Consider the following 26,459-nt stretch of genomic DNA (forward strand, 5'->3'; position numbering starts at 1 on the left):
ATATTTCAAATTAAGAAAGGTATGCAATCAAAACAAACAGTATGGCAGCCTTTCATAGATTTTTGCATCTACTTTTACAACCCTTTGAAGTGTCAATTTAGGGAGTTTATATTTCTTTTCCCATATATATGGCGTCACCCACTCTTTCTATCCCCTTTTTTCTAGACTGCCTCTTATGTTTTCTCCAGCTTTGTCCTAATGAAAACTTTTGTGCAAGACAATTTACAGAAGCACATGGCATTTAAAAGATTTAAAATTTCTTCCATCAGAAATAAAACACACTGGACATGTTTGGATGCTGTCTGGCCTGCATGAATGAAGTTTGCTCCCTTGGAGTCTCTGGCCTATTGATGCTCCCAGATCCTAATTCCTTGGGAGCCACAGGAAATCGGTCATAAATGTTTAGGATGTAGAGAAGTATTCATCTCTATTGATAGCCAAACCCCTACAAAAGTGCAGGAATGTGTTGATCGGCTTTGAATCTGCAAACTAACACCCTCCAAATATTCTGCTCCGAAGTAATCAAGGTTGAATTCTTACTCTGGAAATTGGGGAGACTGATCTAGCAAGATTCGCTCCCCAATAATATAGATAAGGAATTAATGTTGCATGTTCCATTATTCTATTAACATAATCAAGCCAGCATTATTCTATTAACATAATCAAGCCAGCAAGCTGGCAATAACCAAAGGACCATACATAAATAAGTGAATGATGAACTTTTAAGGCCCAGAACCTAGTTAATTTTGAAAAGCTGGTCAAGTTTCCATCTTCACGTTTCTGTCTCTTGCAAAACTAAGCGTTCATGAGTTGTCCTGCACCCCCTAAGACAAATAACTGGCTGGAGCAATCTTTGCAGATCCTTAAAGGATGTGCAGTTTGTATGCATATTCCACCCCCCCTTCTTTCCCCCAGTGTAGTTCTCGCTTTTTGAATGGGGAGCTTCTTGCTCTCTTTCTGTGGTGATGAGTGACTCATCGGGAGGCCCGAAGGAATAAGTTAGGGATAATCATCATGGAGAAAATCTATCAATGTGAGCCCTGAAGTCAAATACAACTTCAACACACATATTCAACTAAAAGAATCTTGCAACTGCCTTAGGCAGAGATGGATTAACATGGTTTTCAGCTTTATGTCACTAGATGGTGCACTATAGATGGGCAATGCCCGCGTTAATCAACTACAGAGCATTGGTAACTGAGGCATAAGGACTTTAAACATTTGAACAATAGATTCCTAGAGAGGATTTGGAGGACAGGAGGAGAACAACAGCAGGAGAGGCTCTTCTAGCTCTCCGCTGAGAGGTTGGTTCTCCTGGTCCTCCCAGGGTGGAAGCAGCAACTGAAAGGTGAGCTGCGGACGGGTGGAGGAGAGGCCGGAAGCAAGTAGGGCTGTTTTGGTTTCCCCAGGTTGTAAAAATAGAGAAGCAAGGAGGCTGAAACATGTCAGCTGCTACATATTCCTTCCCTCCCCAGATTTTATTCCACTGGTGGCACATGCTTTAAAACTGGTGCCTGCATTTTTCTATGTGTTGGGAGTTTTAAAAAGTCTCCTTCGTGTTAAGTCCTTGTAATTATATGGGCATGTTCTTTTCTTGGCAACATTTTGAAACTGATCGGCCAGTGAAGTCTTCAGGAATTTTGTTTTTAATTCCATATCCAACAAACAAACACAGGATTTCCTGCTGGTGTGCCGTCCATGTGTTTTTCTCCCTCCTATCTGGCGATGGATGCCTAAAAAGCTGAGAATACAGCAGGGGGAGTCCATGGTTGAGCTTAAAGGAGTTAAAACGATGGAGTACTTTATTCCTAGAAAGAATGGGAGAGGAGAAGCGCAGAGGAACTTCCTCTTCCGGATCACTCATGGGAGGAAGATGGTGTGCAGAGCGGCTTTTCTGCTCTTCCCAGAGTCGAAGCAGCAGCTGGAAGGTGAGTTGAGGGCGGGTGGGAGGAGAGTCCTGGAAGCAGAGAAGCAACTGGGCTGAAGCACTGCCCACTGGTGCTGCACGCTGTGAAATTGGTGGCTGCAGTTTTCCTTCTGGTGGGAAGATTGGAAAAGTCTCTTCCAAGTGAAGGTGGATTCTTTGGGAATGGCTTCCCTCCTGAGGTTGTGGGGGCTCCCATCACTGGAGGGTTTGTGACAGAGCTGGGGGGGACCTTGCAGGTCTTCTATTCCGACGCCCTGATCAAGCAGGAGACCCAACATCATTTCAGACAAGTGGCTGTCCTGTCTCTCATTAAAAGCCACCAGGGAGGGAGCTCCCACAACCTCTGAAGGGAAAACCTTCCACTGGTTCACTGTTCTTAGTCTAAGGAAATTTATCCTCAGGGGCTTTGGAGAATAGGTTGACGCCCCTCCCTCTTTTGTGACAACTCCTCAAGTATTGGAAGATGGCTATCATGTCTCCCCTAGTCCTTCCTTTCACTAGATTAGACATACCCAATTCCTGCAACCCCTTAATTATATTTTAGCCTCCAGGCCTCTAATCCTCTTTTTTCCCCCCAAAGAATTTTTACTTTTTTATTCTCTTACCATTTTAAGTATATATATTCACATAATTGGTATCTTCTTTACATTTATCATTGTTATACATTTATTATTTCATTTAATAAGTTATAATGTACAATTTGGGTGCTTCATTTGCCATCCCTTCCTCCTTTTGTAACACCTCCTTGTTTTCCCTTTCTTTTCTCCCTTCCTCCCTTCTCTACTTTCTTCCTTCCTCTTCTCCTCCCTTCTTCCCTTCCCTTTCTCCTACTGCTTCCCTTCCTCTTCTCCTTCCTACCGTCTCTCCTTCTCTTTCTCCCCCTTCCATCCTCCTCTCCTTACCTCTTTCTTCTTTCCCATGTGTTCCTTTCTTTCTCTCCTCCTCTCTCCCTTTCTTTTTCTATTATTGTTGGTGTATATTTCAAAACTCAGTTAATTTTTCTTGGGATGGTATTTCCATCAGCCCAGATATAATTTTAGTATCATTTCTTATTCCCTTAACTTCACTAGTCTACCCTAGATATGTTTTCCCCTCTTTATATCTCGTTCTTGAATATATACTTATATGTTTAATATTTTCTTTTCTGTTTTCCCCTTCTCCCCCCCTTTTTTCCATTTAATAGTGTGTCTTCTAGAGACTTTATCTTCTCCCTACTTTCTTTTCTAGTTTGCTTTCTCTAGCCAGTCATAGAACCTTCCCCATGTCTTGAAGTACTCTGATTCCTCTTTATCCTTTTCTTTCATTGTCAACCTATTCATCTCTGCAAAATCTAGTATCTTTTTTATTATCTCTTTGTCTGTTGGTAGCTTATTAAATTTCCAATTTTAGGCAAATACAATTCTGGCTGCTGTAGTTATATGTATAATCAAATAAGTATCCTCTTTCTTGAATTTCTCTGGGATAATACCTAGTAAAAACATTTCTGGTCTAAATTCTATTTCTTGTTGTAACATTTTCTTTAACCAAAGTCTTATTTTAAACCAATATTTCCTTGCTTCTGCACATGTCCACCACATGTGGTAGTATGAACCTATTGCTTGTTGACATTTCCAACATTTTGCTGACTTATCTTTAAACATCTTAGCTAGTTTTCCTGGTGATATATGCCATCTGTAAAACATTTGGTATAAGTTTTCTTTTTAAGCTGTTGACATGGTTAATTTATAATTCCCATAGTTGTTGCCACTTTTCTAGTTCAATCATATGGCCAAAATTCTTTGCCCAAGTTAACATTGTATCTTTTACCACTTCTTCTAGCGTAGTTCTTACTAGGTAGCTATATAATTCCTTGATTATTCTTTCTCCCATTTCCATAAGTACCTTATCCAACTCTGAACTTCCTAATTTAAAACCATACTCCCCTTTATCTTTTTCATATCTGGATTGTATTTGCAATTGTGAAAATCAACCTATATTCAATCCCTTGTTTTTCTAATTCTTGTTTTTTTTTGGTTTTTTTGTACCCACTTTATTATACAGTCTTTAACTAGTTCTGTTTCAGAATCTATTTCTATCAATACATTATATAATCTTTTTATATGCATTTGACTTTGATCCCTAATTTGTTTTAGTAAATTATCCTCATTTTGCGCAAAACCAATTTTTTCCATCTGGCCTGTAACTGTCCATACTGAAACCATGTTTGAATTACCTTTTCCTCTTTTAGTACATTCAAGGGTTTTAGCTGTAATACACCTCTTTCTATAGTGAGAAGCTGTCTGTATGTAGTTACATCCTGTTTTTGTACTATACTTATGTTCTCTATTGCATGTCTGCCCACATAGGTATCTTGTCGTTTAGTTTATGTTGATACTTTTTCCAGACCCGCAGTAGAGCATTCCTTAAAATATGACTTTTGAAATTCTTATCCACCTTCTTGTCATATAACACAGTGTTTTTCAACCACTGTGCCATGGCACACTAGTGTGCCGTGACATAGTGTAAGGTGTGCCGTGGGAAAAACACCCACCGGGTGTTTTTGCCTCGGGACATCTCTGTGTCCCGAAAGTTGCTTTTGGGACACAGGGATGCCTCTATTAAGTCCCTGCGGCCCCGCGTTTACTTTAAAAACGCGGGGACCGCCGGGAGGTAGCGCACGCAGGGACGTCACTGACGTCCCATGCGTGCGCCCATAGCAACAATCGCGGAGGACCGGAGCAGCGAGGGGAACGCGCGCTGTCAACTTGGTAAGTGTTACCAGCGGCGCGTCTCCTTCGGTGTTCCGAGCACCGAAGTGGGGCAGTACACAGGCATACAGCCTTCAGTAATACACTGTATGGCTGAAGGCTGTATGTCTGTGGGGGGACTATACTGCACCTAATGTGGGGGGACTATACTGGGCCTAATGTGGGGGGACTATACTGGACCTAATGTGGGTGACTATACTGGACCTAATGTGGGGGAATTACAACCTAATGTTGGGGAACTACAACCTAATGTGGGGGTAACTATACTGCCAACCTAATGTGAGGGAAAATAAGATATATGCAAGATAAGATATATGCAGTGTGCATAAGAATTTGTTCATAGTTTTTTTTTAACTATAGTCCGGCCCTCCAACGGTCTGCAGTGATGGACAAGTTTTTGAAAAGGAAAGAACTGGACTCTGAACAAAATTCGCAGCCAGATGAGAGCCCAAGTATGAGTGGGGATCAAAAGAAAGCAAAGATGGTTAGCTCAAGCAAATTCTCTGGCACAAGGCAATATAGCGAAAGCTATATTTCATTTGGATTTACTTTCACTGGAGATGCAAAGAAACCAACTCCACTGTGCGTGGTGTGTGGTAAAAAGCTATCTAACAGTGCTATGGTCCCAAGTAAACTTAAACGCCATCTCCAAACGAAACACCCTTCGCTTCAAAATAAGAATGCGGACTATTTTGTTCGCCTGCGTGAAAACACGGAGAAACAGGCAACTTTCATGAGAAAAACCACAAATGTAAATGAAAGAGCTCTTAAAGCTAGCTATCAAGTTGCTGAACTTATAGCCAAGTCAAAAAAGTCGCACACTGTGGCAGAGACATTAATACTTCCCGCCTGCAAAGCTATTGTAGAGGAGATGCTAGGACCTGAAGCAGCTAAGGAAATAGCCAAAGTCCCACTCTCAGACAACACAATTTCCAGACGTATTAATGACATGTCTGCAGACATCGAAAGTGTGGTTTTGGAAAAGATCCGTATCAGTGAGAAATTTGCATTGCAACTTGACGAGTCTACTGATATCAGTGGACATGCTCAACTTTTGGCCAATGTGCGTTTTGTGGATGGTGATGCAATTAGAGAAAACTTCTTTTTTTGCAAGGCATTGCCAGAAAAAACAACAGGAGAAGAAATTTTTCGGGTCACATCAGAATACCTTGAACGAGGAGGACTTAAGTGGGAAAACTGCACAAGTGTCTGCACCGATGGAGCTGCAGCCATGGTCGGGCGCACCAAAGGCTTTGTAAGCAGAGTGAAGGAAAGAAATCCAGATGTGATTGTTACACATTGTTTTTTACACCGTGAGGCCCTCGTAGCCAAGACTTTACCAGCAGACCTAGTTCCTGTGTTGGATGATGTTGTGCGCATGGTAAACTTTGTAAAGTCACGACCCGTGCAAAGTCGCATATTTGCAGCTTTGTGTGAGGAGATGGGAGCGAAGCATAAAACCTTGCTGTTTCATACGGAGGTCCGGTGGTTGTCGCGTGGCAAGGTCTTGGTTCGTGTGTATGAGCTGCGGGAGGAACTTAAAGTGTTTCTGACAAATGAGAGGTCAGATTACGCAAAGCTGCTTGCAAGTGATGAGTGGTGTGCAAGGCTGGCATACCTGGCAGATATTTTTCATCTTACAAGTACAGATAAAATAAATGGATTCCGTTCAAAAGTGCAACTCTGGCATCAACACGTGGAAAGTCGCAATCTTGAAATGTTCACACTCACCAAGCAATGGCAAGGTGTTCACACTGCTGCACTGTGTGAGATAATAGTTAAACATTTAAAAACTCTCGAGGAGAAGTTGTCATTTTATTTCTCTTCAGTCTCCACTGAATGCCTTGACTGGGTTAGGGACCCTTTTAGCTCAGCATCAATTGGTGGAAAGGACATGACTTTACAGGAGCAGGAGGAACTAACTGAACTGAGACAAAATCGTGGTTTCAAGCTAAGATTTGCTGATCTACCTTTGGACAGTTTTTGGTTGGATACTGCCAAGGAGTTCCCCGTTCTGGCAAACAAAGCTATTTTGACATTGCTCCCATTTTCCACTACATATCTGTGTGAGATGAGCTTTTCAAGCCTGACTGCTATAAAAACTAAAGACAGAGAGAGACTGAGAGCTGTTGATGAAGAGCTACGTGTGTGTCTTTCTTCGATTCCTGCCAGAATATCAGCTTTGTGTTCAGAAAAACAGGCCCAGGTTTCGCACTGAGTAAGTAAACAGAAATATGAACAATTATAAAATAATTTCTTTTTGTTTATTTGATTCCTATTCAAGAGAATTACTTTATATATAGTCAATATAGGCACAGAGTTAAATTTTTTTAACATTTTCTAATGGTGGTGTGCCTCGTGATTTTTTTCATGAAAAAAGTGTGCCTTTGCACAAAAAAGGTTGAAAAACACTGATATAACAGATAAGCATGCCAACCATATACCAGATCATACCCTTCAATATTAAGTATTCTATCATCTGTTGAGTTAATCCAATCATTGATTAGTGATAAAACTACTGCTTCATAATATAATTTTAGATTTGGCAATTTCAAACCTCCTCCCTCCCGTACATATTGCATTATTTTAAGTTTTATTCTCAGCTTCTTCCCTGCCCAAACAAATTTGTTAATACCCTTCTGCCATTCTAGCAAATTTGCATCTTTTTTAAGTATTGGTATCATTTGAAAAAGAAATAGAAATTTAGGCAGAACATTCATTTTCACTGCTGCTATTCTTCCCAACAAGGATAATTGTAATTTTTCCCAATTTTTCATCTCTGCTTGTATTCTATGCCATAGTGGCTCATAATTATACTTATATAGATTCCCGTTTGAGGTTGAAATATAGATTCCTAGATATTTAACCTTTTTAACTATTTCACACCCTGTCATTTTTTTCTAAGTCTTCCTTTTGATTAGTGTTCATATTTTTAACTAGCATCTTTGTTTTTCCTAGGTTAATTTTAAATCCAGATACTTGGCCATATTGATTAATCATATTCATTAAAACCTTGATAGATTTCTCTGGTTGGGTTAATGTTATAACCAAGTCGTCCGCAAATGCACGTAGTCTATATTCTTGATGCCTAATCTTGATTCCCTGTAAATAATCTGACCCTCGTATTTTATTCAACAATAATTCCAGGATTATAATAAACAATAATGGCGATAGTGGGCAACCCTGTCTTGTACCTTTCTCAATTTTAAATGGTTCTGTTAAACTTCCATTGACTATAATTTGTGCTGTTTGTTCCTGATATATTGTTTTAATTGATTGTAGAAAATACTCTCCTACTTGCATCTTTTGCATTGTTTTCATTAAAAATTGCCAATTCACTCGATCAAAGGCTTTCTCAGCATCTAAAAATATAAGCGCTGCGGGGATTTGATTATTCTTTCCCAAATATTCCAATATATTAACAATTTGTCTTACATTACTTCTCTTTTGTCTCCCTTGTATAAAACCGGTTTGATCATTATGAATCAGTTGCTGAATAACCAACATTAACCTATTCGCTAATATTTTTGTAAAAATGTTATAATCTATATTAAGTAATGATATAGGTCTATAATTTTTTAGTTGACTAAGATCTTGATCTTCTTTAGGTATCAGGGATATGAAAGCTGTCTTCCAAGATGGCGGTACCTTCCCTTCCACTTGGATTTTATTAAATAATTCCTTAAGGGGTTCCACCATTTCTAACTGTAAATTTTTGTAATAAGCTGATGTCAAGCCATCTGTGCCTGGTGCTTTCCCTGCCTTTAGCTCTTTAATTACCTGGAGCATTTTCCCCAAGGTTATTGGTTGATTCAATCTTTCCCTCTGCTCGGCCTTAACTATAAATATTTTTTCTTTGTCCAGGTATCTATCTATATCTAAACCTTGTATTTTGTCACTCGTGTACAATCCTGTAAAAAATTCACGAAAGGCCTTTTGAATCACATTCCCTTTATAATGTATTTTCAATATATTGCGAGATTTTTGTTTCTTCCTAGTCAAATATGCTAACCTTCTGCCAGGTTTATTTGTGTTACAGAAAGTATTATGTTTTGCATATAACAGTTTAGTAGCCACCTGGTCCGACATCAGCATATTAAATTGTGCTCGTAATAAGGTAATTGCTTCTTTAATCTTCTTATCTCCTGGGTTTAATATTAACTCCTGTTCTCTCTTCCTAATCTCTTCCTCTAGTTCATTTCTCCCCCCCCCCTGTTTATGTCTATGTAACCTATTTAAATTTATTAGGACTCCTCGCATGTACGCTTTACTTGCATCCCAGACCATTTCCATAGATGTGCCCTTATTTATATTAAAGGAAAAAAATTCTCTCAACAATTTTTTACATTCATTAACATTTTTCTCATGTCTAAATACATTTTCATTTAATCTCCAAGTCCTTCTAGCTTCCTTCCCAAATTCCAACTCCATCCAAACCGGGTTCTGATCTGTTAAAGCTCTGGACATATCTTCGTCTTCTTTACCCTAGAAAGCAAATCATTTGTTGTTAATATAAAGCCAATCCTGGAAAAGGATTGATGTCTATCAGAAAAAAATGTAAAGTCCTGTTCTTTTGCATTCCTTTCTCGCCAGATGTCTCATAAAGTGTTGTCCAAGTCTTGTATTGATCAAATATTTCTGGTCAGATAATCTAATATGTGTCTCTTGCAGGCAAATTATTCTTAAAATTGTTTCAAATAATGATTTATTTTCTTTTCTGTGGGGAATTTAAGCCATTAACGTTCCAGGTTAAGAACTTAGTTGTCATCTTTAGCTCCTTGAAGCTTTTCAAGAGCCATCTGAAAATCCTGTAGTTTGGCTTTCGGCCTGGCTCCTCCCACTGCTTCTGAGCTGAAACCTGTGAATTCTTGAACTGTTGCTTGTGTTTGTTGTGAAGCTTGTTGCTTTTTTAACTCTTGTTCCATACACCTAGTGACCACGCGGGTTTGCCTTTGCTCCTTCGCTCCGTCTAGTTCTGAAAGAGGAAGTTGGTCTAACCTTAATGATCCTTGGATATCTTGCTATCTGCTCTGTCCTTCTTGTTCTCTTTCTCTGGGTCCAGGAGGGGGGGGATGTCCAGCCTTCAGTATATTATAAAAATCTTGAGCCTTCCATACTGAGTTAAGACGATATCTTTGTCCCTGGTAATTAACTGCTAGCCCCGCTGGAGCTTCCCATCTGAACTGTAACTGACGGTTTTTGAGTTCATCCATTAAAAAGGCATAGTCTTTCCTTGATCTCAACATTTTGGGTGGTATTTCCTTCAAGACAGTCACCTCCTGACCTCCAATTTGCAACTTGGTTTTGTAAGACTCTTGCAATATCAAATTCCTTGTATCTCTCGTGGCAAAATACACCACAATGTCCCTTGGGAGTTGTTTTTGTCTGGCAAGCCAGGAATTAACATGATATATCTTGTCAATTTGCCAATCGAAATCCCCTCCTGGCCGTCCCATCAATTGATCAAAAGTTTCTGAGAAGATCTGCTTCAAATTTTCTTGGTTTTTCTCTTTAAGGCCCCTTATCCTTAAAGCAAATTTCATCTGTCTGTACTGCAACATTATAATTTCATTTTCTGCATCATCAACCTTGCATTGGACCACATCCATTTTCGTTACCAGGTTAATATTGGAGTCACTAAAATCTTCCAATTTGTCCTCGATTCCTGATACATAGCCAGATAGGCATTTAAAAGCCTCTAAAATATCGTCTCTAATTTCTTGATTACAAATCTGGACCGAATTCATAACTTCTTCTGACTATTCCTTAAAAGCAACAGAGATCTTTTCCTGTATTTTAATTTCCATCGCAGCTGCATGATTTTTTAAAGTCTCAGTTAAAACCACAGTTAATTATTTTTGCAGTATTTCTCGAGTCAAAGGTTCCCCAGCAGGAGTAGGAGGGGGTTGGGAGTGGAGTAATGACTGTAATTTAGATGCCGGAGCAGATGAACTGCCTGCGCTTTTTGAGGCATTTGATTTATGCTTAGAGGCCATTTCTCATTTAATCTTCTCTTGCACCCAGTTACTAAATCCAGACAAGCCGCTTGTTCCAATAATTACTATGAAGTTTACTAATAAATCACTACTGATTTAATGATCTTTAGATGGTCTTGAACTCTGTAATAGATTAAACTCCGTGAAAATCTGTAATATCACAGCATAACCACGCCTACAAAGCTGTTTGGCGCCATCTTTGTCTTTCTGAAAAATGTTGCCGTTTTACCGCTTTTATCGCCACTAAGTAGGATTTAATAAGAATTCTTACTAGTGTTCGATCAGATTCGGACCAGCTGGCCCTCTAACCACTCTCTAGGCATCTTTGCCGGTGTTTCATCTCCCGGAGCTCCTCGGTAAATCAGGCAGCTACCTGGGATCGACACTGGGTCAGAGGCCGCAAAGGCACAACATGATCCAAAGCCCCAGTGGCCGCCCCATCCCAGGCTTCCACTAGGGCTTCAGTCGAATTGTGAGCAAGGGCTTCAGGAAATGTCCCAAGCTCCATCAGGAACCTTTCAGGGTCCATCAGGCGCCTGGGGCGGAACCATCTAGTCCAGTGGTAGTCAACCTGGTCCCTAGCGCCCACTAGTGGGCGTTCCAGCTTTCATGATGGGCGGTAGGGGTTTGCTGTAACTCTGCGTTATAAATTTTATAAAGTAAAGTTACTTCCCTACTTTATAAATCACCATTACTATGGAACTGGTGGGCGGTTAGAAAATTTTACTACTAACAGAGATACAAAAGTGGGCGGTAGGTATAAAAAGGTTGACTACCCCTGATCTAGTCGGTTCCGCCTCCCTGTGGTGAGGGTGGAAGTCAAGCCTGATGAGGAAATGATCCATCCATGAAAAGCGTTGGATAGAAATATCCCCTAAATCTAGATCATTCATCCACTGCCCAGAGACAAAAATCAGGTCGAGCGTGTGTCTCCCATTATGGGTGGGGTCTTTAATTAACTGAGTTAGGTCCATAGCCGTCATGGAAGCCATGAACTCCCGAGCTGACTCGGATGTCTCGCCAATGGAAGGCAGATTGAAATCCCCCAGGATCATAAGCCTGGGGAAATCAACCGCCAATCCAGCTAACACATTGAGCAGCTCCGGCAGGGCCGATGAAATGTAGCAGGGAGAAAGGTACATAGCAAAAAGGCCCACCTGAACTCCAAGGCCCCATTTCACAAAAAGGGACTTATACATGCCTATTTGAGGCAGTGACCTAGTGAGGTCTTTCCCTAATAACCACGGCCACACACCCCCGCCCCTGCCCTGGGCTCTCGGCTGGTGAAACGCCCGGAAGCCTGGTGGGCATAATTCACTAAGGGGAACACCCCCCTCATGGCCCAATCAGGTCTCCGTAATGCACGCCAGGTCCGCTCTACCCTCTTGTATGAGGTCATAAATGAGGGGAGCTTATGTACCACAGACCTGGCTTTAAGCAACACCAGCCGGACACCAGGGTCCTGTAATCCCGAGCACCCAGGTGGGTCCTCTTGATGTGGTGGCATTTACTAGAAGGGGAAGGGATACCCTTCGAGGTCTGGATGGACCACAAGAATTTGGAGGCCCTCCAAACCCCGCAAAGATTGTCACCAAAATAAGTTAGATGTGCCTTGTATTTTTGGTGATTCAACTTCCAATTAAAATATATACCAGGGGGAAGAACTTCTTAGCTGATGTCCTCTCCCTCAAACCACAGTATCATAATAAAAGGGAGGATCTAGTACAGGCTATCATCCCGGCCTCACAGCCTAGAGTGTTAGCCACTCAACAGGCCCCATCGGCACCAAGCTTGTGTGCCTAGGGCGAGGACCTCTCCAGAACGATCAAAGCAGCACTCCCAATGAACCAGTGATTTCAAGAAAATCAAACTTTATTAACATAGTGAGAGGGCTTTGTCTGGGAGGAGTCAAAGTTATATGTACCAAGTGTGGTACATGTGGCCGTGCTACAGCACTGCCACGACATTCGCATGGCTGGACATTTTGGGTTCCTCAAGACTCTGCATTTAGTAAATCGCCAGTTCTGGTGACCCCACATGAAGAGGGACAAAGGAATATATAAGGGGTTGTGTTGTTTGCACTACCATGAAGGCCCTGCCTGGATGGCCTCCTGAACCTTTACAGAAGGTGGCAGATGCAATTTGGCCATGGGAACAGATAGCCATGGACTTCATTGTGGATTTACTGGACAGCCAAGGGAACAAGATCATTTGGACGATAATAGACCTGTTCTCCAAACAGGCTCATTTTGTAGCATGTACCGGCCTTCCATCTGCTAGGAAGCTGGCCAAACTGTTTATCGCCCATGTCTATAGACTCCATGGCATCCCCAAAAGGATAATTTCACACAGGGGAGAGCAATTCACTACCTGGTTCTGGTGTAGATTTGTGGCAATGGTGGGGTCTTCACAGAGACTTAATACAGCTTTCCACCCAGAGACGAATGGTGCAGCGGAGGGGGCAAATGTGATGGTGGAACACTACTTGAGATATTATGTCCAGTTCCAACAGTCCGATTGGGCTGAACTCCTCCCCTTTGCAGAAGTTGTATACACAAAAGTACGGGGTTTACCCCATTCAGTGTGGCCACAGGGTAGGAGTTTGTCCCAATTCCGGAGTGTCCTCAAGTGCGTCCAGATGACACGACCTCACAGGAGTGGGTAGCCAGGATACAAAAAGTTTGGAAAGTGGTGAGGGATGCGTTATGTCACTCTTTTGCCACATATAAAAAGAATGTCGATAAAAGGCGGAAGATGCAAGGACCTTTCCATGCAGGCCAGTGGGTATACCTTTCCACTAAATATCTCAGGCTGCCATTGCCATGTAAGAAACTCGGACCCAAATTCATTGGACCTTTCCCAATCGTGCAAGTTATTAACCCAGTCACAGTGCAGCTAAGACCCCCCCCCCTCTGCTGGAGAAAACACATCCAATCTTCCACTGCAGCCTGCTTCAATTAATTCAGGCCTCTGATATCAGAGGAGACCTGCTACAGCCGCCAGCCCCAGTTACTGTAGATGGGGAACAGCACTATATAGTGCAAGATATACTAGATTCCAGGTGGCACAGGGGACGGTTACAATACCTTATTTTATGGAAAGGTTATCCTGTCAGAGGCATCTTGGGTTCATAGCAAGGATAGTAGGGCACTCCACCTGGTAGCGAGATTCCACCACAGACATCCCACAAAACCAGGGGAAAGGGGTCCTTCAACTCCTAACTAACTGTAATTCGTAGCTCCCCAGATACTGTCTCCATGGTAGGGGGGTGCATGTCAGCTCTGGCCAGCTCAGAGGCCTGGAGCTGCCATTCAGAGGAGAAGACTGGGCCACCTGACAAGATTCACCTTCCCACTTACACAAGCTGAAGAAATTCCTGCTAATATTCCATGATTAATTGCCAGGTGGTTTCGCTCTGGGCCACAAGGTGATGGGTGTGCGAACGAGCGGGGTGCGGCTTATCTTAATTACCAATGTAGCTATAAAAGATGGTGGGAAGCACAGGGTGGCAGCTCTGACAATTTATTCATTGTAAACCTGCATTTACAAACCATTACTGTGTTTGGCTGGTTTCACTAACACTTCGATCTCCTACTTGTTGTAGACTTTGTCTTCCAGTTGATATCATGGTAGTAAAACTCTCCCATTCTCCACCAAGTTGGTGGAGACAGCGGTCATACATGGGTTAACTCAGTCAGTAACCAATACAACTGAGTCTACCAAAGTGATGTCATCGGCTCTGCAGAGCATGCTCCTGCTTTTTCAGACTCAGTTTGATTGAACTGGCTGTGTTAAATCGCTCTCTCCTACATTAATTGGTTAAAATTGATTGATTAATTGGGTTTTTAATTGACTTTTCTTTAAATTCGCTTGCAAATTGTTTCTTTAAACTGATATTCCAGTCTGGGCTCCTGTTAAACTCTCTAAAGCCTCTGGGCTAGAGAGTTTTTGCCGCGCCTTGTGGAGGTTGGCCTCCAAAAGCCGGATCGGATTTCAGCAGAGCTGAACTCTGGTCAAGGGTCACCAGGCCTCAGCTTGGGCTGTTAGGGCAGGCACCTCAGCTTCCTTCTTTAGTTGATCCGCTCTTCTGTGGCTGAGGCAGCTTCAGGCTTGCCTTCCAGCCAGGGATTCTAGGGCTTGCAAGGACATCAATAAGATTAAGGCAGCCCTAGAATACACTGCAGATGCCTCCCTCGATGCGGCACGCTTTGCCTCCAAAGCCATTACCTCCTCCATCTCTATCCACCGGCTTATCTGGCTGAAGCAGTGTCAAGCGGAAGCACGGGCCAAGTGGAGGCTTGCACCCTCTCTCTGCTCTGCATCCCTTTTCTTTGGTCCTCTATTAGAACCCCTTCTGGTGGAGTCCAAAGATAAGAGGAAGGTTCTGCAACCAGCCACTAAAGAGCAGGAAGGTAGGAACCAATCCTTTTACTGTAGGCAGCCCTTTCGCGGCCAGGAGGGTAGTACTTCCAACTCCCATCCTCAGCGACAGGCCCCTCCTAGACAGGCCCCATCCTTCTCCTATAGATCAGGCAGGAACAATCAGAGATTCCAGCCCAGAAAGCCCTTCAAGAACAATTCCAACCGTTCCCTTAAGAGGCAGAAGTGACTGCCTGGAGGATCTCCCAAAATGGGGGTGTCTAGCAGCTTTCATGGATCGTTGGGACGACATCACGAACAACGCGTGGGTCAGGTCCACAATCAGATTCGGCCTTCTCCTGGACTTGCGCTGCAGCCCTCTGAATCACTTTGTCCCGTCTCCTATCCCCAGGGACTCTCAAAAAAGGGTCCTGGTAGAACAGGCCGTTCACCACCACCTCCATGTTTGGGCCATTCAGCCTGTGCCTCCAGGCCAGGAGGGACGGGGTTTTTACTCTCATCTTTTTATCGTGCCAAAGTCTTCTGGGGGCTGGAGGGCAATTCTCGATTTAAAATTTTTAAATCAATTCGTCAGATACAGGAGATTCAAGATGCACTCTCTCCTATCAATTCTAGAGAGTGTTCGTAGACACAATCTCCTCACATCAGTGGACCTGATGGAGGCTTACCTCCATGTGCCGATCCACAAATGGCACAGGAGGTTTCTCCGCTTTGTCTATGCAGGCCTCCATTTCCAATATCGGGCCCTTCCCTTCAGGCTGTCATCAGCCCCAAGGGTTTTCACGAAACTTCTGTCAGTCGTAGCCGCACATCTGCAGGCCAGGCCCATCTGGATCTTCTGCTACCTGGACGACATCCTCTTGTTGTCCAGGTCATGCACCCAGGCCCTCAGAGATCTCCAGGACACCCTTCAGATATTAGAGGAAGTGGGGTTCTCCATCAATCGGGAGAAGAGTCACTTTGTCCCCACTCCTTGCCTGGTGCACCTGGGAGCCTTCATAGATTCATCCCAGGGGTACGTCTTCCTGTCCCAGGACCGCCAGAGCAATCTCAGGGAGTTAGCCAGAGAGGTATGGAGGAGGAGGCGGGTCCCTCTTCTCCAGCTATCTCAATTGCTGGGGAAGATGGTCTCCTGCTTCTCCATCGTCCCTTGGGCATGGCTTCACAGCCATTGCCTCCAGTGGTTTCTTCTGCCATTCCAGAAGACCAACAGCAGCTGTTCCTCAGTGAAGGTCCTCCTGACCCCAGAAGTCCTGTCATCCCTGGAATGGTGGGTCTCCCCGGCCATAGCTCAGGGCTCTTTTTTCAGGGACCCTCCACGTCGTGTGGTAACAACAGACGCGAGCTTCAAGGGCTGGGGAGCTCACTTGGAGGAACAAGTAGCACAGGGTCTTTGGTCCAATTCAGACCTATCCCACAGTATGAATTGGCTAGAGCTGAGGGCCATCCATCTAGCTCTCCTTCACTTCCAGCCTTTTCTCCAAAACTCACATGCGTTGATCCGGACAGACAACATCACAGCCAAGGCGCATGTCAACTGCCAGGGGGGAATGAGAGCTGTCTCTCTCATGGAATCTGCCTTTCAACTAGACACCTGGGCGGAAGCCAACCTTCTCTCCCTACGCACCGGACACATCTCGGGGTCGGACAACACCGCAGCAGACTGGCTGAGCTGCACAATGATCGACCCAGCGGAGTGAAGCTTGAATCGCTGCATATTTCATTAGCTGTCGGCCAGGTACGGGACTCCAGCCTTGGACCTCTTTGCAACATCTGCCAACAACCAGCTGCCCAGGTACCTGTCTTGATACACAACACCAGGTGCAGAAGGGACGGACGCTCTCAGGTGCAGGTGGCCTCGCGGTCTCCTGTATGCCTTCCCTCACTTCCCCCTGATACAGAGGGTGATTCAGAAAATGCTGGAGGAAAAGGTTGAGCTCATCCTGGTCGCCCCCAATTGGCTGCGCCGACCATGGTACGTGGACCTGATCAATCTTTCAGTGGAACCTCAATGGCCCCTGCCAATGATTCCGTCTCTCCTTCATCAGGGCTCCATTCACCACCCAGATCTATGCTGGCTACGCCTAACTGCTTGGAGGCTGAGCAGGCGATCCTGAGGGCAGATAATTTCCAAGACTGTGATCCATACCATTCAAGCCTCAGTCCGCCCAGCTACCAATAGGATATATGAATCTACATGGCAGACTTTCATAACGTGGTGCCTGGGGTGAGGGGAGGACACATTGAAAGCTGCAGTACCCCAGCTTCTTGAATTCTTGCAGCAGGGTCTTGATAAGGGACTTTCTCCGAATACCTTGGAGGGCAGGTGGCAGCCCTCTTCTCAGTTCTCTCTCTCCACCGAGATGAACCCCTCTCCTTGCATCCTCACGTCCGCAGGTTCCTTAAAGGGGCATCCAATATCTGTCTTCCTGTCATGCACCGATTCCCCTCCTTAGATCTGACCAAGGTCCTCGACTTCCTTACAGAACCGCCCTTTGAGCCCCTCAGGGCGGCAACTCTACACCACCTCACTCTCAAAACTGTCTTACTGGTGGCCATAACATCAGCACGGAGGGTGTCAGAGTTAGCGGCCCTTTCCATCCGGGCAGACCTGTGTGTCTTCCACCCAGACAGTGTGGTTCTCCGCATTGACTCCACCTTTGTTGCGAAGGTGAATTCAGCATTCATCATTCATCATTCTCTGGATTTCACCCTTCCAAATTTCTGCCCGGCTCCATATCACAGTCTGGAGCGCAAATGGCACAAACTAGACGTCAGGCGTGCTCTTTATATATATGTATGTATGTATGTATGTATGTATGTATGTATGTATGTATGTATGTATGTATATGTATATGTATATGTATATATATGTATGCTTGTATGTATGTATATGTATATGTATATGTGTATGCATGTATATATGTATGTATGTGTGTGTATATATATAAATATAAATATAAATATAAATATAAATAATATAAATAATATAAATATAAATATAAATATAAATATAAATATAAATATAAATATAAATATAAATATAAATATAAATATAAATATAAATATAAATAATATAAATATAAATATAAATAATATATTTATAGATAAAAGGAGTCGTTCTCTGTAGCTCAAATGGTTAACTCCCTGCCTGGGAGGCAATAGAGCACAGGTTCGAATCCCAGTAAGGATATGGCTAGCTGATGAGAGCTAAATAGCTTGAAATAGATCTATACTAGTCTTCCTTTATTTATTTATCAGCACAAATAAAAACATATATATATATATATATATATATATATATATATATATATATATATATATATATATATATATATATATATATATATATATATATATATATATGATTTTATTTTATTTTATTTTTGCTGATAAATAAATAAAGGGAGACTAGTATAGATCTATTTCAAGCTATTTAGCTCTCATCAGCTAGCCATACCCTTACTGGGATTTGAACCTGGGCTATATTACATCCTAGGCAAACTTCTTAGCCATTAGGCCACAGGCTCTTATCCTGTTATCAGCGAAGCCAGGGTGAAAGGTATCTATTAGATTTTTTTTTTTACAACCCCTGGTAAGCCCCAATTATGGGAGGAAGCTAACTGCTTCCATCATCTGTCTATCGGCTCGTCACAAGAGTCCATCGCGACAGAAACCCAATATTTTTACTGTTGCCTTTGTTATATTTTTATTTTATTTTATTTGTGCTGATAAATAAATAAAGGGAGACTAGTATAGATCTATTTCAAGCTATTTAGCTCTCATCAGCTAGCCATACCCTTACTGGGATTTGAACCTGGGCTATATTACATCCTAGGCAAACTTCTTAGCCATTAGGCCACAGGCTCTTATCCTGTTATCAGCGAAGCCAGGGTGAAAGGTATCTATTAGATTTTTTTTTTTTTTTACAACCCCTGGTAAGCCCCAATTATATATATTAGTGTCACATGTATGTATGTATGTATGTATGTATGTATGATGTATGTATATGTGTGTGTGTGTGTGTGTGTGTATATATATATATATATATATATATATATGCTATATTTATGCTGATAAATAAATAAAGGGAGACTTTAAGTATATATATATATATATATATATATATATATATATATATACACACACACACACACACACACACACACACACACACACACATCTAATATATATATTAGATTTTTTACAACCCCTGGTAAGCCCCAATTATGGGAGGAAGCTAACTGCTTCCATCATCTGTCCTTCGGCTCGTCACAAGAGTCCATCACGACAGAAACCCAATATTTTTACTGTTGCCTTTTGTTATATTTGTGTTTTTTTATATATATATGTGTGTGTTTTTATATATATATGTGTGTGTTTTTTTATTTGTGCTGATAAATAAATAAAGGGAGACTAGTATAGATCTGATGATGGAAGCAGTTAGCTTCCTCCCATAATTGGGGTTTACCAGGGGTTGTAAAAAATCTAATATATATGTGTGTGTGTGTGTGTGTGTGTGTGTGTGTGTATATATATATATATATATATATATATATATATATATATATATATATATATATATATATATATATATATATATATATATATATATGTATGTTTTTTTTTATTTGTGCTGATAAATAAATAAAGGGAGACTAGTATAGATCTATTTCAAGCTATTTAGCTCTCATCAGCTAGCCATACCCTTACTGGGATTTGAACCATGTATATATATGTATATATATATATGTGTATGTGTGTTATATATATATCTATATATATCTATATCTATCTATCTATCTATCTATCTATCTATCTATCTATCTATCTATCTATCTATAAACATAAACAACACATACACACAGCATGTCGTTTGGTTACAACATCCATATTCTCGAATAATATTTACCATCTCAGACTTTTCATCTAGTATTACTAAATACCTCACTTTCATTCTACAATATATATTCAGTTACCATTAATATTATTTTTTCCCAGAAAATATGCTTATATTCATTATTATCCTTGTACGTCGTACTTTCAAACAGAGGTCTTATTCCTTCATTTTTGAACAAAATATTCTAAATAGTCACTACATATATATACCAATTTTCAATTATTCCCTTATTAAAATTATTTATCAACAACAAGATATCATTATAATACGTTCTTAACATTATACATTATATCACCAGTCCTCTGTTAAGTATACATAAAATCATTATTATCCTTATCCTTTTTAAAGCAAAAAGTTCTAAAATATTCAATTCATAGATATATTAATTTTTCATTGTATCATTGTTAATTTATTTCACAGCATAATTGTGTGAAATAAGAGCATGTCAGGCGTGCTCTTAAAACTTACATCGCCAAGACAGCTGCCTTCAGATGCAGCGAAGCCCTCTTTGTTTCCTTTCATCCGACCAACAAGGGCCTAAAAGCTTCTCCTTCCATGATTGGACGTTGGATCAGATCAGCCATTGCACAAACTTACATCGCACATCATCTCCCTCCTCCACTGAACATTACGGCTCATTCTACGCGCAGCGCAGTCACGTCAGCGGCATGGGCGCGACAGGCTTTGGAGGAGGAGATCTGTAAGGGAGCAACCTGGGCTACCCCTAATTCCTTTATCAGACATTACAAGGTAGATAGGTATGCATCGGCTGATAGAGCTTTCGAATGGCGAGTGCTCCAGCAGGTCCTTCCGTCCTCCAGCTCCTAGGCCAGTCTCATGCCCTCCCGGTGACATGCCAGCTCTGATATGTCCCATGCATGACCACTGTCTCCACCAACTTAGGAGAATGGGGTGGTGGTTCTTATCTGATACGCCCCTGCTCTGGGCAGGTGGAGACAGCGGTCATCCCCACCCTAGCATTCTGGCCTACCTCACAAGGGTGTACAGTGAGCATTTTTGTGTTGAGTCTGGAGAGAAAGCGATTGGTCACACACAGCAGTCTACTAATCTCCTTCATCAGGAAAAGCGGGAGCATGCTCCGCAGAGCCGATGACATCACTTTGGTAGACTCAGTTCTATTGGTTACTGACTGAGTTAACCCATGCATGACTGCTGCCTCCATCTGCCCAGAGAAGGGTCGTATCAGGTAAGAACCAACGCCCCATTATATCTTGATGTTGCCCTCTTATATAATTTGTAATCCACATGTGTGTTGAAAATGACAGATGAATAAAATTTACAAGTTTTTTTTTATTTCGATGTTTTGCCAATAAGTTTTGTATTTCTTGTCCCATCCATGTATTAACCAGGTTCAATTGACCTTAATCCAGCTTTGGTTGCACAGGTAAGTCCTCACTTACCACTTCTTCCATGAGCCTTCAAAGTTACTATGGTACAGTAGAAGCAGACGTGCACCAGGTCCACAAATTTGTGGTTATCCTAGGACTTCTTCCGTAACCGCATGTCAGCAGTGACTGTGGTTTGAAGGTGCAGGAAGAGGATTGCACCAATTTGGGTTCTGCCAATAGTTGCATATTTATGATGGCGGCAGCATCCCACATTCGTTATCCCCATTTGTGACCTTCCCAGCTAGCTTCTGATAAGCAAAATCAGTGGATATATTGGCAGGAAATTGCAAGTCACAGTCAAATGAAATTGCCTTTAATAACCCACAGTAATTACCTTAACACTTACAGAGGAACAGGTGTAAGTTGGCACTGTCATGTGACATGATGCTTAATGATTGAGCTTCTTAATGAAGCAAATATCAGTTCCAATTGTGGTAGGTTATGTGAGGACTATTTGAACATGGACATCACCAGACGGGTTGTAGACAGTATTTTCAGCCCTTGTTTGCAGTTAGGACTTCCATGAGCAAAAGTGGTGTATACTTTTCTTTCTTTTTTTCAATTCATCTCTAACCATTTTACAAAAAATTGAAGTTACACTTTTCTTTCTATCATACAGATGAACAGGATGCCAATAAGAGCACTCTGGACAACTGTAAATAACAATCAATGTTGAAAAGAGAAGAAAATCAAGCTAGAAATCAAAATATTTTCCATTCCCAACAGAAAACCATACAAATCTGCTCCTCCTCCAGCAGATTATACAGAACTCGATACATTATATGAGAGGAGAAGGGAAATTATTTATAATTCAGCAAAAGAGGGTAATATCTGGAAGTCTGTTCAGAGGAAAAGATCAATAGTAAACCCCTGTAGAACAGACAGTAATGCAGGCCTCCCCCTGTGAGGAAGAAGACGGCTTGAATAAAAGCACCACTAAATAAGGCATTGTCCATATTTTTGACCTCCATAAGAATATCAGCTGTGCAAAAGCTCTATATTTTGCCTATTGTGGGAAAAGCACAGATTGCAAATCACAACTGATTATGCGCTAGAGGAGCCAGAAGGAGAAAATCCATACTAATTACCTGGTTGTAGCAAAAACTATGGTCACAACAGCTCCCTTGTGATTCATGGAAGCACGTCTACAAAAGAGGGAAGCCACAAAAGTGCTCCCAGTGCAGTAAATGCTTTAGTGAGCATGGCAACATGGTGCTGCATCAGATAAGTCACAGGAGGGAGAAAACATATGACTGTGCAGATTGTGTGAAAGTTTCATTAGAAATTCCAAGGTCTTGAGACACTAAAGGACGCACACACAGGAATAAAACCATTTTAACATCCTTTCTGTGGGAAAGGTTTTCGTGAGAATTCTACCGTGGTGAAGCACCCAAGGACTCTCACAAAAGTGAAACACTTTGAATATCCTGATTGTGGAAAAAAAAATTAGTCTGGTGACACATCAGTAGATTGACTCCAGAGAGAAACTGTATGAGTGTCTTGATTGTGAAAAAAGCTGCAGTAGAAATTTCCATCTCAAGAGACACCAGAGAACTGACCCACAAGAAAAACCCCTTGAATGTCCTGATTATGGGAAAGTCATAATTTCAGCCTGGTAATACATCAGAAGACTCAAATAGGAGATAAATGCTTTCAATGTCCTGATTGTTGGAAAACTTTCATTTACAATTCCATCTTGGTGATACACCAGAGGAATCATAAATGAGAAAAACCCATTCAATGTCCTGACTGGGAGACGTTTCAGTCGTAATTTCCACCTGGTAATACATCAGAGGATTCACTCCATGGAGAAACCTTATAAGTGTGTAGATTGTGGGAAAGGCTTCATTAGAAATTCCTGCCTCATGAGACACCAGAGGACTCACACAGGAGAGAAACCCTTTGAATGTCCTCTATGTGGGAAAAGCTTTAGTGATTATTCCAGACTGGTGAGACACCAGAGGATTCACACTGGAGAGAAACCTTTTGAATGTCCTGATTGTGGGAAAGGTTTTAGGGATAATTCCCACCTGGTGATACATCAGAGGACTCACACAGGAGAGAAACCGTTTGAATGTCCTATCTGTGGGAAAAGCTTTAGTCAGAATTCAAGTCTGGTGACACATCAGCGGACTCACACAAGAGATATACCCTTTGAATGTCCTCTATGTGGGAAGCGCTTTAGTGATAATTCCAGCCTGGTGAAACACCAGAAAACACACATAACAAAGAAACCGTTTCAATGTCCTGATTGTGGGAAACGTTTTAGTCTGAGTTGCAACCTGATGAGCCACCAGAGGACACACACAGGAGAAAAACCGTTTGAATGTCCTATCTGTGGGAAAGGCTTTAATCAGAATTCCCATCTGGTAAGACACCAGAGGACTCACACTGGAGAGAAACCCTTTGAATGTTCTGATTGTGGGAAATGTTTCAGTCAAAATTACCACCTGGTGATACACCAGAGGACTCACACAGGAGAGAAACCCTTTGAATGTCCTATTTGTGGTAAAGGTTTTACTCGGAATTCCCATCTGGTGACACACCATTGGACACACACAGGAGAGAAACCCTTTGAATGTTCTGATTGTGGGAAAAGTTTTAATGATAATTCCAGCCTGGTGACACACCAGAGGACTCACACAGGAGAGAAACCCTTTGAATGTCCTGATTGTGGGAAGAGATTTAGTCGGAATTCCTATCTGGTGATACACCAGAGGACTCACACAGGAGCGAAACCCTTTGAATGTTCTAATTGTGGGAAAAGTTTTAGTCGGAATTCCAGTCTGGTGAGACATCAGACGAGTCACACAGGAGAGTAACCCTTTGAATGTCCTGAATGTGGGAAAAGCTTTAGTAATATCAAACTGGTGACACATCAAAGGACTCATACAGGAGAGAAACCTTTTGAATGTCTTGATTGTGGGAGAGGTTTCAGTCAGAATTCCTACCTAATGATAAACCAGAGGACTGACACCATGGAGAAATCTTTGAATTGTCCAGTCTGTACTCATTACTTCAAACATAAATCATCCCTTATTGCACACAAGGTAATCCATTTGAGGAAAGGTAGATGAGTTTAGAGAATGCTTGAATTTAATTTTGATCTCCCTTGGAAGTGTAGTGAGAAATTGATTGTTTGAATTTTGGCCTGATTTATTTTGCTCAAAATCTCTCGGGATTAAATTGGTAAGTGGAGTGAAAAAGAAAATGGAAATTGGCTAACTACTAATTTCCTCCAGGTAGTTCCCTGAAACCTGCGGAGGCTGTATACGGTCCTACGGGAAACCTGGGAACTTCAGGAACTGTGATGTACAGTTTGGTTGTAGGGTTATTTTTCGCCCTCTTGATCCTTCAGGGAAGCTTCCTGAAGGCTCTGGAGGGCGAAAAACAGCCCTACGAGCAAACCAGGTCTGTTCCTGAACTTCTGCTTTTCTCCTGTAGGGCTGGTTTTTTGTGCTCCAGAGGCTTCAATGAAACAGTCCTAAAAGAAGGACAAAGTCAGCTGGCCAGCCCACGGATGTGCGCTGGAGCTGACAAGGCAATGCCTTGCATGCTTTAACAAATGGCTCAACATGCCACCTGTGTCATGTGTCCCATACGTTCGCCATACCGGGGAAATAACTTTGGGCCTCATAACTTTGTCCTGGAAGCAGCCACCATTTTCAGGGGGCCCTGGATTGATCCCTGGTGTGAACAGTGGTAACCACACAATGTGTCACATGGTGTACTGGCGCAAGCGTCAGCATAACATACGGATACTTGACTTGCATACTTCTCTGCCTTCTCAGAAGGGAACCAAGAGTGAAAGAAAATGCAGTCAAGTGGAAATGGTTGAAGTGCACTTAGAGGAGTTTTGCCAAAAGGAAAAGGGTTGCCGATGGGAGCTTTTTAAAACATTATTTCCTCAGGGTGTCAGGGCGTGGACCGCAAAGGTCCTAAAACAAAGCGGATAAGACATCCACTGAAACTAAGACTTGATGCATATTTTGGGTCCAAAAGAGGAAAACAAGGGTATGTATATATGTATAACGTGCAGCCATTTTATAAACCAGTCCCTGCCCAAACTGGCCCAGAAGTGTTGTGTCATCCCCATATGCTCCCCACGTAGGCCAGGCCGGATTTGGGAAACACCCCAGAAGGGCTCCGATGCCACGGTCTCCTGAATGCTCCCCTACTACCTGTACAAGTCAGTAAATTCAACAACAATATCACCCGTCTGCCACCCCGCCCTTCCCCACCCACCCTCCAGCTCGTGCCCTTCCTTCTTACCTTTGTGAGCAGCTATGAACAGAAGTACACAACTGAGCTGCTAGATTCTGCAAGGTATATATAAGACCAACGGCTGGAGGAGGGATGATGAGGCTGGCGGAAAAAGCCAGGCACACAAAGAGTGGCTGTAAGTCGAGGGGCAGGGCTTAATCCTACCATTGCGCAGGATGGATGCATCATGTTGGTGGGCCATATCCAGCCTGCAAGCTGTAGCTTGAGAACTCCTGACATAAAGCTTCCCCCGGCTGGTTTTTATTCTGTGGCACTAAGGCCCTAATAGGCATACCTCCCTCCCAATTCCATGCCCCCTCTGTCAATTTCCTCTCTGAAGAGGTAGCAGAAAAGAGACTTCCAAACCCCAACCCCTGATTGTGATTCACAAATGATGGTGCCCAGTTGCCCAGTAAAGCAGAATACGTTGCACTAGTAGGAGTCCCAGGGCTCATTGTGCACAACTTCAAAAATGTTCATAGCCTGGCTTGTACACTGGTTAAGCTAAATTTGGCCTCACAGATCCTGGATGCAATAAACTAAGGCAGGTTCAGGAAGCAATCATAGGAAATGGGCAGTCTTTGATTATCTACTAAGGTACAATCATGAATGCAATCAATTTTGGGAAATGTGCTTGCTTCAAACCTGACTGAAAGTTCCTAGAAAGTGACATCAGATATTTAAAAACAATTGGCACAGAAAATCGCACACTATACATTTCTTTTCTATTTAACAGAACTTCTGCCATGGCTGCTACACCTTCATGGGTTGAAAACTCTCCTTTTGGGGGCCACTGCCATAATCATCATGAGAGTCCTCTGCTGTCTCCACCAGTGT

At 42.2% G+C, this 26,459-nt stretch overlaps 1 protein-coding gene across 2 annotated transcripts; it reads left to right on the plus strand.

The window, feature by feature from the left end:
- The first annotated feature begins 1,466 nt into the window (after window positions 1–1,466).
- Window positions 1,467–24,699, plus strand: LOC148047573 (zinc finger BED domain-containing protein 5-like). Of its 2 annotated transcripts, XM_087708388.1 has the most exons (3): window positions 1,467–1,928; window positions 5,035–6,892; window positions 21,979–22,303. In XM_087708388.1, exon 2 carries the CDS (start codon window positions 5,060–5,062, stop codon window positions 6,890–6,892), a length of 1,833 nt encoding a protein of 610 aa, XP_087564514.1. In that variant the 5' UTR covers window positions 1,467–1,928; window positions 5,035–5,059; the 3' UTR covers window positions 21,979–22,303. The 2 variants fall into 2 exon arrangements, with proteins under 2 accessions (XP_087564514.1, XP_087564515.1); XM_087708389.1 differs by lacking the exons at window positions 1,467–1,928; window positions 5,035–6,892 and adding an exon at window positions 20,375–21,157 and having other exon boundaries at window positions 21,979–24,699.
- Window positions 24,700–26,459: the final 1,760 nt, after the last annotated feature.

The sequence above is a fragment of the Thamnophis sirtalis genome, unplaced genomic scaffold, assembly GCF_051295495.1.
Source record: "Thamnophis sirtalis isolate CommonGarterSnake01/CBP01778 unplaced genomic scaffold, rThaSir2_p1.2 scaffold_3, whole genome shotgun sequence".
NCBI classification, from domain to species: domain Eukaryota; kingdom Metazoa; phylum Chordata; class Lepidosauria; order Squamata; family Natricidae; genus Thamnophis; species Thamnophis sirtalis.

Coding starts and splice junctions, on each gene's coding strand:
- LOC148047573 (XM_087708388.1), top strand. CDS start 5,060: ATGGACAAGTTTTTGAAAAGGAAAGAACTGGACTCTGAACAAAATTCG.